Source organism: Podarcis bocagei (assembly GCF_964188305.1).
Source record: "Podarcis bocagei genome assembly, chromosome: 10".
Lineage (NCBI taxonomy): Eukaryota > Metazoa > Chordata > Lepidosauria > Squamata > Lacertidae > Podarcis > Podarcis bocagei.
Window position 1 is genome coordinate 19,432,479 of NC_138135.1, and position 14,151 is coordinate 19,446,629.

The following is a 14,151-nucleotide window of genomic DNA, read 5'->3' on the forward strand; positions in this document are numbered from 1 at the left end:
GGAAAAATCATGAGGTATCATAAATAAAATTCTGAATAAGATTTGGTACATAGGATTTAGCTGGTGAAGATCAAACAAGAAAGCTTGTGATCTCCCATGAGGCCATTGAGCAGAGCAGAATTTCCCCTTGAGGTTAAAATCAATTTTGAGCTTGTTCTTTAACTGCCTTGGCTAGATCAGTGTTTCCCAACCGGTGTTCCGCGGCACACTACTGTGCCGTGAGACATTGGCTGGTGTGCCGTGGGAGGGAGGCGGGCGAATCGGGCGGTGAGAGGCGGCGGCGGCGAGGATCCGCGTCGAGCCGGGGGCGGCTCCGCGGTGGTGGTGCCGAGCGGCGGGGCAGCGCGTGCAAAAGGGAGGAGCGCGAGACAGCGGAGGAGGAGGAGGCCGGCATGTCCGGGCAGCAGCAGCAACAGCAGCAGCAGCAACTCCCGGCGACGGCTCCTCAAGCCCCGCCGCCGCCCCCTCCTCCGCCCGCTATCGCCGCCACCACCACAACAGCCGCCGCCGCCTCAGTTGCCGCCGTCCCTCAGTCCCTCGCTCTGCTGCCTCCTCCCACCCCCAAAGCTTGGAGGTTCCCTGGCAAGGGGGAGGGAAAAAACTTTCACTTTCGTGCGTCCCTCCCGGCGTGATGCTGCGCGCTGACGTCACGGGGCGGGGCTTTAATGGTGGTGTGCCGCGAGATTTTTTTTCAGTAAACAGGTGTGCCGTTGCCCAAAAAAGTTTGGGAAACACTGGGCTAGATAATGGAAGGACCTTGGGATTATTTATGAACAAGTAGGAATACATTTCATGGTTTAAAAATGGGGGGTGGGGCTTGCAGTTTAAATGCATGTCCTCCAAAGCCAGTTTGTCATGGCCAACAGATTTGGGGTGGAACTAGATAGTGAACTTTAAAAAAACAGCCTTGTTGTGTGTCAAGGTGATGATGCGCCATGGACACAGACAGCTCACATGGGTAGGCAAACTAAGGCTCAGGGGCCGGATCTGGCCCAATCGCCTTCTAAATCCGGCCTGCGGACGGTCTGGGAATCAGCATGTTTTTACATGAGCAGAATGTGCCCTTTTATTTAAAATACATCTCTGGGTTATTTGTGGGGCATAGGAATTTGTTCATCCCCCCCCCCCCAGTATATAGTCCAGCCCCCCGCAAGGTCTGAGGGACAGTGGACCGGCCACCTGCTGAAAAAGTTTGCTGCCCCCTTTCTTTGCACAGGGAATGAAAGGGTACCAGGATGAAAGGCCACCCCACACATTGGGTTTTCCTTTGAGAGGGAATATAAGGACAAATAACCAGGCCAAAAATGAAGGTTCAAAGCTTTATTGCCTAAAAATATTTAAAACCTGGAATGGAAAAGAGGAAAATAGCAGTTGGAGTGAAGATACTTCCCTACCTAGCAGACTAACCCTACATTCATACCTACGGAGAATGGAGTGTACACCCCCACCCACCCCCAAGGCTAGAGATCCTGGCTGTAACGAACAAAAACAGGAAATAGTTGAGGCTTGCAGATAGGCGTTGCCTCTTTGGATTTCTGCTGTTTAAGTCTCCTCTCACCCCTAGGGACCACTCTGGGGTCTCCTGGGATCTGCACCTGCCTAGTGTAATTCAAAACAAGCCCTTTCCCTCCTCGCATGGCTCTTGATCCCCACTCCAACCATCCGGCAAGGTTGATTTGATTTCGCCTCCCCCACGCCCCATTCCCGATGTAGATCTTTGTTCTCTTCTTGTTCCTGGTGCAGATCTTCCCTCCCTCATTGTCCCCTGGTTGTACTTCGCCTCAGGTGCCAAAATGCCTGGGTGCGGCCCTGACCCCGCTTCCCTTCCTGGACCCGTCCCGCTGTAAGAAGCTGGCTTGCTTCGCCTGGCGCTTCCCTCGGGACCAGCGAGAGCCGGGCCGTGTCCCCCACGTCCCCAGGTGGGCCTGACTCTGTTTCGGCTCCCTTCGCAAGGAGCACGTCCTCACCACCTGTTGTTGTTATTGTTTAGTACTTTAGTTGTGTCCAACTCTTTGTGACCCCATGGACCAGAGCACGCCAGACACTCCTGTCTTCCCATGCCTCCCACAAACTCATGCTGGTAGCTTCGAGAACACTGTCCAACCATCTCGTCCCCAGTCGTCCCCTTCTCCTTGTGCCCTCCATCTTTCCCAACATCAGTGTCTTTTCCAGGGAGTATCTCTTCTCCGGAGGTGGTCAAAGTACTGGAGCCTCAACTTCACGATCTGTCCTTCCAGTGAGCACTCAGGGCTGATTTCCTTCAGAATGGATAGGTTTGATCTTCTTGCAGTCCATGGGACTCTCAAGAGTCTCCTCCAGCACCATAATTCAAAAGTATCAGTTCTTCGGCGATCAGCCTTCTTGATGGTCCAGCTCTCACTTCCATACATCACTACTGGGAAAACCATAGCTTTAACTATTCGGACCTTTGTGGGCCACCTAAGCCTCCCTTTTTGCGCGCCCGGGGGCAAGCGCCTGCTCCGCCTTATCCTTTCCAACCGGCTGCTGCTGCTGAGGCCGCGACTCCTTCGCCCTGATCGAGCCTAGCTCCCGCGCCCCCCCCAACTCCCTCCCTCTTCCCAAAGCAGCTGCGCTTTCCTGACTCGGCTTGGGCCGGCGTCGGGTCCCTTTCATAGGCAGCCGGCCCAACTATCTGGGGCAAGGATGATGCGCTGCGGCTGGATGGGGAGGCGCAAAGCTGCTCCTCTCTGCGATCGCCGCGAAAAAGTCCAGATCTAACACTCAAAGAGGATCTAATAAACCGCAAGCCACATTTACCACCCCCCTCTCCAACTTTTTCCTGTGCAATTTTACGCGCGCTTGTTTTCACGGGGATCAGCGGCGCTCCCTTCCGAATCAAAAGGCGATGGGCTGCGCAGCGAACAAGGAGGAGGCGCGAGCCTGTTGGCGGGAGGGAGCAGCCCCCAAACATGAAATGTCTCGACGTTTTTCCTCCAGCCCCATCTGGGCGACGAGCGCCTGCCGGGGCGTGGCTAAAGCCCATTAAATGCGCCTGCTTTGGAGGCGGCTGCGCTGCGCTTCCAGCTCGCTTCTCGGCCTAACGTGGCATTTCGCTCCCCCCTCGGCGCCCGGGAAATCATGGCCAAATACGTGGAGCTCTGCACCAAAGCGAAGATGCCCATTCTGGGCCTGGGGACTTGGAAGGTGGGTGTTTGTCGTGTCAAGAAAGAGGGATGGTAAGCGGGTCTCTTGAGGCCGATGGCATCTTCCATCTGCCCACCCTGCTGCTGCCGCTGCCGCCACCTCCCAGTTCATGCTCTCTGGGCGATCTTTTTCCTCCCCTCGGACAAAGCTTTGCACTGCGTCTGGCAGCATCCAAAGTAATTAAAAGCGTCGCTTTCGCTTCGTTTTGCATGCCCAAAAATAGGGTGCACGTTTGCTGCTTTTGCAGTTTTTACTTTATTTCTGCTTTTTCCGGTTTGCCTTTGATCAGATCTGCCTCTCGGGACACTCTGGTCTCCGTACCCCCTTTAATATATTTTGCAGATTTTGCTTAATTTGTCTTTTTGGTGGTATACAGAGCGGAACAATTCCTTATTCTGTGAAATGCAAGCAGCTGTTATATAACATTCCTTCCTCTTTCCTTGAAAGCCCATTGTTAAGATTAGTAAATTGCATGAATAAAATTCCTTGTGCTGTGCTGCTTGGATATTTTTTGTGCGGAGGGGGGCAGAGACATTACTGGGGGAAAAAATATGGGTCAGAGTTAGTGTGAAACGGGTTTATAAAATGGATATCTGGAAATGGTTTGGCCTATTTTATATAATTGATTTCAACTTTGTTTAAAACTGCTTTCTAACACAGTTTTCCTCCATTACCACCGTAACATTAAAAAATATATTTAAAAAATCTAATGCCAATAATTCTGATGTACCTCCATGCCCACGGCTGCCGCTCTTAAACTCTATAATTTGGCAGTAAGCCCCCCCCCAAAAAAAACCTTTATGGAACTAATAGGGGTGAAGTGCACATTTACCAACTTCTTTTTTTCCTGTTGGGCCCTTAAGTGTTTTATATGTGCTATAAAAATTCTGCAGGAAGATTGCTTTTGTCTTCACTGGCTGCTGGGGGAAAATATTTGCCTTCTGAATTTTTGCAGATTGTGCAGCAGTTGAAGGTAAAGAAGCTTCACTGGGGAAATTTTTGGCAGTAATGCAGAATTATTTTATGCACGCTTAGTTGGAAGTTCTATTCAGTTCAATGAGTCTCTTTCAAGGAGTGGCATAGAACGTTCTCATCCTGCTAGATTTTATTGGCTGCCTGAAGGAGACTATTTGTAAAAAACAGTGAAGTTTCTTTTGGTCTCCCAAGCTTTGCTAATGCCATTTTTAGGGTTTAAGCTGTGTAAGAAAACATTTATTTTTATTTCTTAAAAAAAGAAAAGAAAACAAACATTGGGGTTTTTTAAAAGGGGAAGGCGTTTTTGCAGCTTGAAAGAGAGATGCTTCCTCGGATTTCGATGTCCCGAGGCGAGTGCCTTGGCTCATGTAGCCAAAACAGCCCTACCCATGCTCAGGGAGCCGGAGGTATCAAAAGACATTGGAGAACCCAGAGATTTGCAGAAATTAAAAAAGAAAATGCTTAAGAACAAATCCCTAAGGGGACAGAGGGATGGGGAACCACCTGAGAAGGCGAATGTAATGATCATTGATTTTTAATGAGGACAGAGTGTCCTCAGTGTCCATGAAATGCTGAGTTGGGGACAGAAAACTGGGTAGAAATGGAGTATGCTGGAAGGTATGGGCTATCGGAACACTTCACAAAAGCAGCTATCTATTTATTATAACGTACACATTTTGCTTCTCCACTGAGCTCAAGGTAGTATATGTGGTTCTGCTTCTCCCCATTTAATCCTCGTAAGGTTAGGCTGAGAGAATGTGAATGGACCACCAAGTTCACCCAGTGAGTTTCATGGCAGATTGGGGATTTGAACCTAGTCCAACACTCTTAACTGCAAAACCCAACCACTAAGTGTAGCTGCAGGCTCCACTTAAATCTGAAGCGAGTAAGATAAAGGGCGGTGGCGGGGGATCTGAAGAAGCAGCTGGCAAAGTTTGCAGAGAAAATGCAACAAGGAAACTGTGTGTGCTTACATGTTGTACTCTTTGGGCATCTTTAATCTTATTCCAGGTCTGTGTTGTAGATTTTTGTGAGGCAGGTGGGGTTCTGCCTGGCCAAACATGTTGCCTGGGCCTCAAAGGAAAAAGGAGGAAATAACTTCCTTTTCTTACAAGGAGCAGCAGCAACTTCTGTTTTGTAGAGGGCCATTTTATTTTAATGAGGAAAAAGTAGAAAACGGCATTGTTGGTTTGCTTGTTTTTCTTTTCCAGTAGTTTGAAGATAATCCTAAGGGTTGACTTAAAAGGATGATGTTCTCATGGGACAAAAAGACATAACGTGCTGGTGAATTTTTGGCAGCCAGCCTTGCAGTTCAGTCTGTTTTGGCTAATCAGAGGCTTAGCGTAGTTCAGCTTTCTCCATCCTGGTGTCCTCCAGATATTTTGGGTGGCAGCTCCCATCAGCCCTGGGCACAAAACATCTGGAAGGACCCAGGTTGTAGGAAGCTGGCGTAATGGCCAAGAGGATGAGCTTTGCACTGGGACACCTCACCTCTACTAAGTACTTTTTATTATCTGAACTGCTTGGAGGTTTCCCACCTTTTAGGCCCCAGGAACCATTTTTTCCTCACAAGCTTCTTCTGAGAGCTCTGAGCAGTCAGGAGCTATAGCTTCCTGCCAGTCAGGCCTTGCTAATTTGCTTCTTGGCCCCCGCAAGCCCTGCAGCATTACCTTTCAGGAGGTGTGCTTAGAAAGGTAACAAAGAGCGATTTCATTCCCAAGGGTGCTGGAGACTTTAAATGAAGCTGCCATTTGACTCTGCAGCAAGCCACACACCCTCTATTGAGAACTTGATGGACAAGCTTTCTCTCTTCAACCTCTTCCTCAGACTGAACCTGTTTTTGCTCCACCCCACCCCCGCCCCCCACCTCCGAAAGGATTTTTGTTTCTGAAGTGTATTTATTGTTTGTTGTTGTTTCGACCATCATGGTCATATCAACCACCAGAAAAAAGAGTATACGTCCTTTACAGTATATACATAAATATAGCATTAAAACACAATCACATACAATCACATACACTCACACGAACATGATACTAATGGTTTACATACATACATATATATATATATATATATATATATATATATATATATATTCCATTCCCAATTAAATCTTTACAGTCCACCATGTTATCCTCAATTTTGGGGCAGCAACTGCAAACCTCACAAATTTGTCCTCCGCAAATTTGCCAAAACCAGACAACAAATAGGTGATCACTTGATCAGCCGCATCAGGTCTCTTGCTTAGCAAATCAAGGATAAACGTAGTTCTTGGTTCAGAATACAGAGAGCAATATATGTATAGAATACAGAATACAGAGAGCACAATGTATAGATCTTCTGCTGCTTGGGTACCAAAAATTTTGGTACTACCAAATTTTCATGTGGTATCCCTCTAAATATTCTGAGGGCATAGTGTGAAAACGCAAAGCCAGAAATGCTTTCCTAAGTGAGCAGATGGTTAAAACTTACAGATAATTCTCAAAAGCATGTGTTACTTTAATTAAATAAAAGCGTGGAAAGAACTATGTCTTTTTGGATTGCCTGTAGATCTTTTGTACTTCAGCAGATTTTGTAGCCTGTTGCTGCCTTCCTCTTGTGTGTAAATAATGCCACTTCAGCTGCAGAAGGAGCAAAGTTTGCTAATAATATATACAATAACTTGTGTTTAGTGTGGAACAGTCAGTGCCAACAAAAATAAATAGAAGAAAGCTTATCAGAACCAGAGAGGTTCTGGGGCTGTGCACTTGTCACACGTGAATTCCGTGTGCGGCCCACCCTGTGGCTGCATGAAGATTATTAAAATATATTTCCTGCCATTCCTTCGAAAAGGAGCCAACAAAGTAGTAAAAACAGTAAAGATAAGAACATCTAAAAGTGTTCAAATATAGCCACATACACTCATAATTAATAATTTCAAGGTTGCCAGAAACTATATTTCATCCATCAAATGTATGGGTGAACAGGAATGTACCGGGTATTTAAATTCCTCCTGAATATTAATAAAGAGCGGGACAGACACACCTCGCCAGGAATTTTGTTCCACAAGCGGAGAGCCACCACCAGGAAGGCCCTGTCAGAGGGCTGCCCCAGCCTGGCAGCACTCGGTGGCATGGACTGGCTCTTTCCTGCCAATCATTCGGCCAGAGATTATTTTGAGAGAGGTGCTCTTCTAGGTACTTTGATCGCCATTCATTCAAGACCTTGTACACTAGTACTAATACCTTGGACTGGCCTTGCAGCTCACTGGAAGACTGCCAGTTTTCTATGTTCACCACATAGACAATATGTCAATGTTTCAGCCTGAAAATTATTCCCCACCACCCCAATACACAACCTTTCGTTGGCAATTTGTTCATTTCAGTAAGCTAGAGGTTTCTGTGCAATCCAATAAATGTTGGGCAATTCACTCTGCCGATGATTAGCAGTGACACAGAGTCGGTCAAGCAGGATCTCTGGCTGTAGGGACCCATCTGTCTCAAACAAGATTCCCTTCTCCTAATTCTTCAATCTAATAAACACTGCAGCCTTTGGCCTTTAATATTGGTGGCGTCTAGACATCCTTAATGAAACGGGCCTACAAATTTATTTGCCATTTGCTATTTTGCTAGATGCTTTGAGGGATAGCCAGATCTATCTCCTGGTCTACTAGTTCCAGCAAGCCTTTGAGGGTCTGGACTTCTCACAGGCTCCCAAGTCTTCCTGTGACGTGCCTTGCATCTGAGGGAGGAGAGAAAAGCACACGCCTGAAAATATAATTTGGGCAGCCAAATGCCATTTTGTTTACGTTCATTGCCTGGGGCACAGATAAAAGCATATCCAGTAATGTTACACCCAACAGCCGCCCCAAAACTGATGACACTAGTAACTGAGATGGCTCAGTCGGTAGAGCATGAGACTCTTAATCTCAGGGTTGAGGGTTTGGGGCCCATGATGGGCAAAAGATTTCTGTACTCCAGGGGGTTGGGACTAGATGACCCCCATGGTCCCTTCCAACTTTATGATGCTAAGTATTTTTAGTTGTGCCTATTAATAAGCTGCAAACCACTCCAGTATTTTGCTAAGAAAACTCCATGGACATAAAAAAGGAGAAGCTTTAAGAAGAAAGCGAGCGTTTCCAAGGCATGCTCTGGTTCATGGGGTCACGGAGAGTCGAACACGACTAAGATGACTTCAGAATTGATAAGCTATACGCTCGCTTGCCTTTTCATGTTTGTTAAATGAACTGTTAACCGTTGGTACGGGGTTTTTTAAGTGTTATATTGTAGTGATATTATACCTTTTATTATATAGCCACTGTACTATTCATACTGCTTTTTATGTGAGCCGCTTTGAGCACAGCTGAATATGTAGAAAATTGTATTACAGTGGTACCTCTGGTTACGTACTTAATTCATTCCAGAGGCCCGTTCTTAACCTGAAACTGTTCTTAACCTGAAGCACCACTTTAGCTAATGGGGCCTCCTGCTGCCACTGCGCCACCAGAGCACAATTTCTGTTCTCATCCTGAAGCAAAGTTCTTAACCCGAGGTACTATTTCTGGGTTAGCAGAGTCTGTAACCTGAAGTGTATGTAACCTGAAGCGTATGTAACCTGGGGTACCACTGTATATAAAGAAACCGATGGTGATAATGACTATTTACACGTTAGCAGCTTAAAAGGGCAGCAAGGTCATTTCTTCTCCCTCACATACATGCATGTGTGTTTCAAGTTCCATTTTTTACATTGCTGAACATGCCAGAGATGTCTTTGCCCAATGCACATTACCTGCTTCCTTTGCTTTTGCCTGCCACCCACTCAAACTATCCCACTTGCTCCCAATATTAGCCTTTGATGCGAATATAAGATTCTGCGAGGATGACAAGGCTGCTTTTTAATTTGCCTGCAGAACAAAGGTAGAATGCAATGAGCTGTCTTTATACTAAGTCAGATCTGGCCACCGCGGCAAAAAAAGAAAAATGTTTTCCACCTCTGGTTTAGGATCTTTACCAAGTCTATGGTGACCAACCATGGTGGCTGCTTGGCTGCTGCTCATGTTTTAAGTATTATGTCTGTGCTAGGCCCAGAGTATTGACAATGGATAGATACTCGATTGTGGAGCAAAGAGGAAGGTGTGGCAAGTTAATGGGATGCTTGAACAGGCTTTCTCTGTTGTTCAGTCCCCACCAGGGAAAGTAGCAGAGGCTGTGAAGAAAGCCATTGACGTGGGATATCGCCACATAGACTGTGCCTATGTGTACCAAAATGAAGAAGAGGTTGGCAGCGGAATCCAGGAGAAAATCAAGGCTGGGGTTGTAAAGCGTGAGGACCTTTTCATTGTCAGTAAGGTATATACATTTATACCCCACTTTCCCACCTGCTGGGCTTTGAAAAGTGGGTTGCAACAAGATTTGTAATGTACTCCTAAACTTTCTTTTTTGCTTGATGCTGACTGTCCCCAGAGAGAAGGGCCCATCATATTTTACCAATGGGCCAATTTTACCAATAAATTCCAGATATTTAATAGATAATGCATATATGACGTATCCACAGGGGAGCTTCTTACCTTGGCAGGTTCCAGGGAGAGGAAGTGCTTCCTGAGTTTCCTGGTCATAAGCTATTTAGGGCTTTGAATGTTAAGATGAGCACCTAGCATTTGGTTTGGGAATAGACGAGGAATCAGTGCCGTTTGTTCAGGACCGGTGAGATCTATCCCATACACACAGTCCAGGTTGTAACCTATGTTTTCAAAGAATGATAGGACTGTAGAGTTGGAAGAGACCCCAAGGATCATCTAGGTCAACCCCCCACAGTACAGTAATATCAACTAAAGCATCCGTGACAGATGGCTATCCAACAAAGTGTAGCAGTGAGGGACGTTATCATAGATGTGAGTAACTGGCCAGGCTAGCAGAGACCAGAGCCAGTATACCAGCCCCAGCCGATGAAAGATGGTTGGGCTTCCAAAGATAAAGCTAGGTCTAATAACCCCCCAAGGGACGCGGGTGGTGCTGTGGGTTAAACCACAGAGCCTAGGACTTGCCGATCAGAAGGTCAGCGGTTCGAATCCCCGCGACGGGGTGAGCTCCTGTTGCTCGGTCCCTGCTCCTACCAACCTAGCAGTTCGAAAGCACATCGAAGTGCAAGTAGATAAAGAGGTACCACTCTGCAGGAAGGTAAACGGCATTTCTGTGCGCTGCTCTGGTTCGCCAGAAGCGGCTTAGTCATGCTGGCCACATGACCTGGAAGCTGTACGCCGGCTCCCTCGGCCAATAAAGCGAGATGAGCGCAGCAACCCCAGAGTCGGCCACGACTGGACCTAATGGTCAGGGGTCCCTTTACCTTTAATAACCCCCCACCCCAAGCTGAAAGTCCGATCCCTTAGAGCAGAGGTGAGCAGAAGGTGGATCAGGTTCTGTTGATAGATCTCTGAGCGACGTGCAGGGCATTACTGAGGATTTCTGACTCTTAGTTGTTCAGCAATAGCAACAAGTCCACAACCACTGTCAAAAAAAGACTAGGTTGCTGAAACAAAGGAACTTGGGGAAACCAGGAGTGAATTTTGTGTTGTGTAGGAACTGTTTTGTGCTCAGGGATGGTAGGAGTTGCATTTTAGTAACCTCCGGAGGGCCACTGCTTCCCCAGCCCTGCAAGATTGCCGGATTAATGGAGCCATTCCCATCAGTTCATGTGATAGACGTATTTTCTTCCGGGGGGGGGGGGGGAGATAACACTGTGGTGGAAGGAGCTCTGAGTGAGAGGCAGGGAAGAGGAGACCTCTCTCAGGATGAGACACTGGAAGAAGAAAGAAAAGATCTTCAGGGTCCTTTCCAACTCTGCAATTGCACGATTCTATGAAAGTCCCCAGGTGAGAGCTGGGAGGGGCCACACTTTCTGTGTGAGACAAGGGCTTTTGAAAGAGAACTCTTGTTTCCTCCCCCCCCCATTTGTTTTTATTTAGATTAGTTTCTTTTATCCTATTATATTATGAAAAAGCTTTGATAAAATATTATTTTAAAAAGAAAAAAGCATTGTGGAATAGATGTAATTTGGTGAATTAACCTGTGTTCTTGCTATCCTTCCTCTTCCCACCCCCCTCCCAGCTGTGGTGCACATTCCACGAGAAAGCCTTGGTGAAGGGTGCCTGTAAAGCAACTCTTAAAGCCTTGAAGCTGGAGTACCTAGACCTCTACCTTATTCACTGGCCTGTGGGATTCAAGGTATTCTTGTTTGTTTGTTTGTCCGTCTGTCTTTCAGTTTCTATCCTTACCTCTAGGCAACGCACACAAATAAATCAAAACGGCTGAAAACAACACTGCAAATTACATCATATAAATCAAAACAATAAAAAGTAGGCACTCATGGCAGAGACCTGTTCATTCAGCTGAGAAAGCTGGTCTGAACGCAACCATTTTCAGTTGTTTCCAGATAGTGGACACCAGTTGTATCGTTGCAGGGATGCTGCTCTCCAAAACTGGGGCAGCTGCACTAAAGGCCCTGCTCCCAAGTTATGGTGGGTCAGGCATCTGGTATCCTTGCAGCCTGAAGGGAGAAGCTCTCACACAGATCACATTTCCTTCCCTTGCTGGCTGCACCTCACAAAGTCTTTATAGTGGTAGATCAACATTTGGAAACCTCTGGCCACTTCTGCTAAAGGCAGGTGTGTAGAAATGCTAAAGGCAGAAGTATAGGGGCCAATCCAAAAATGCAGGGTCACAGCCACAACGCTTCTAATAATCCTACAATTATACAACAGTGATTAGGGATGCATTACAACAATCAGTGCAGATCTCCATGTGTTTCAGTTAGATGTACTGTTTTCTGTGGATGTACACGGGCAAATGGTTTGGAGTTCTCTAATCCCTCCTTTCGGAGTGTGTGTGTCAGGGAACTGCCATCAGCTCCGAGGCGAGAGGTGGAAGGGCAGCTGGATTACATAGAGCCTCCAAAGATCGTGGGAAGCAGCACTTCCTCAGCGGAGGAGGGAAGCCCCCCCTCTAGTGGGGAAGAGATGCAGGGCTCAGAGGATGCAAGAAAGAGCCAGGACACCGTGCCTGAGCAAAGCGCGGGGGAGGGGGTCCCCCTTTACCCACGCCTTCCCTGCGCAGTAGGTTTTCGCTCAGAGAGGGGAGGCATCGGCTGGGGGTCAAGAGACTACTCTGCTGGGGAAAGGTTAAGGACCGCCCACTCTCAGATTCTGCTAGTGACTGAGCAAGACATGGAACTGAGGCGCTCTGCAAATGTTTTACACCAAGAATAAAGCCGTTGAAAAGACCAGTGAGGGATCTTGCCTGTTTGCTGTCGAGCAACCAAGCCGATAGGCATAACAGTGTGCTTTCCACGAAGTTCCACTGTACGTAACAGAACCTGCACATCTTTGTCTTGAAACTGGAGCACCTCCTGTTTTCAGTGTTCCTAAATGCTTAGCTTTGGAAAATACGGTGGCAAAAAAAGAGCTCCCCTTTCCTGCTGATTGGGCGACTCTCGGACGCTGGAGACGGGGACCCTGCTACAGAAATAGTAAGGGGTCTTTGACATCTCCCACCTACCCAAGACCCTGAACCACTTCACCACTGGCTAAAGGTATAAAAAAGAGCATATGGTTGGTATTCTTTCATTGCGCTTGTGTCTGAAAAAGCTGTGAGCTTGACACTCAAGCTTCTGAGATCCTGGAGCAGGGAGCTGTGATGATTCTGCCAGGAGTATTTTAGTGCAGAATACTTTGCACCTCCAGACATGCTTACGACAGAGGAACAATCGACAGAGACTGCTCCGGTTACCTTCTAGAATTAATGGTTTTTCAGAAAAATAACTGAAGCGGTTGGCTGATCTGGTTGTCTGGATGAGCAGTGGTGTTGCTTGAGATCCTGGCTTTTCTTGCCCCGTTGTACAAAGAAAATGCCACACCGTCCGTTTTACACTGGTGCTGTATTTCAGTAGCAGAGCATGTGGTTTGTGTGCAGAATGTGCAAAGGTCAGTCCCTGGCATCTCCAGGTAAGGCAGGAATACGGTCTGGATTGGCACAAAGCATATTCCTTTGTTCACAAGGTCCCAGGTTAAATATCAGGCACATCCTGTTAAAGTATATTGGGGACTGGGGAAAGCCAGTTGTCTGACTCTGCACAAGACAGCCTCATCTACTCAAAAGCAAACCCCTCTTATGTTCTTGCTTTGCATTTGACAGGCTGGCGATGACCTATTCCCATCTGATGAAACAGGCATGGTAATACCCAGTAACACGAAGATTGAAGACACCTGGGAAGTATGTTCCGCTGCAGTTAAAGGTTTCTCTTTGTTCCGTGTGCAATTTATTGCATTTTGCATAGCTTGCAGCTATTTATGGCAGTTTCTATTGGCTTAAGTTGTGCTATATATCAGTTCCTTGGAGGGCTTCTCCACTAAGTAAAGCTCAAGATTTTACATGGAATTGGCTGTGCATAGTTGCAAATACCATAGAAAGGTCCCTCTTGATTAGGGTTTGCAAACCTCAGACCAGGGAGCCAGATGTGGCCCTCTAAGCCCCTTTTTCTGTCTGCCCCCCCCCGACTCTTCTTATGCCAGGCACACATCTTATCTTATTGGCCTGCACTCTCCTTGACTGGTTCTGCCTGACTTGAATGCGTCAAACTCTGATGGTGCCTTTTTGCATCTCTGGATGGAAGATGGAGAGAGGTCTTTGTAGAAAGAAGCTTGCTGTACAAAGCTAATATTCATTGTTCTCTGGCCACTTTTGCTTCTGGTCCTGCACCCTGGAAGGTTCCTTAAAAGGGAGTGTGGATCTTGGGTTGAAAAGGGTTCCCCAGCCCTGCTCTTGACTTTAGTAGGATATTTGCAGATTTATGTGTGAAAGGAAATTTACTTAAAAATATGTACTGAGCTCTGTTTTGCCATTGTGGCAGACTAGATGCCATGTGCAACAGAACCAGTGTGCAGCAACAGAGGAAGCCGCTCGGGTGCCTGGGGCAGCGTGCCCAGGGGCAGGGTGGGCTGCCCATAGGGGCTAGAGTGGGGCGCACTGCGGGGCCTCCGGA

The 14,151-nt window shown here is 47.2% G+C and overlaps 1 protein-coding gene across 2 annotated transcripts in view; it reads left to right on the plus strand.

The window, feature by feature from the left end:
* The window catches only part of LOC308595767 (aldo-keto reductase family 1 member B1-like), a 319,272-nt gene that overhangs the window by 294,604 nt on the left and 10,517 nt on the right, over window positions 1-14,151 (plus strand). The window contains exons 1-4 of one of the 2 annotated variants that reach the window (XM_081210465.1): window positions 2,960-3,165; window positions 9,300-9,467; window positions 11,223-11,339; window positions 13,305-13,382. In XM_081210465.1, the coding sequence (XP_081066591.1) occupies window positions 3,100-3,165; window positions 9,300-9,467; window positions 11,223-11,339; window positions 13,305-13,382 (429 nt within the window). In that variant the 5' untranslated portion in view covers window positions 2,960-3,099. Of the gene's footprint in view, window positions 1-2,959; window positions 3,166-9,299; window positions 9,468-11,222; window positions 11,340-13,304; window positions 13,383-14,151 lie in introns of those variants that run through there. The other variant, XM_081210467.1, reaches the window with a different exon arrangement.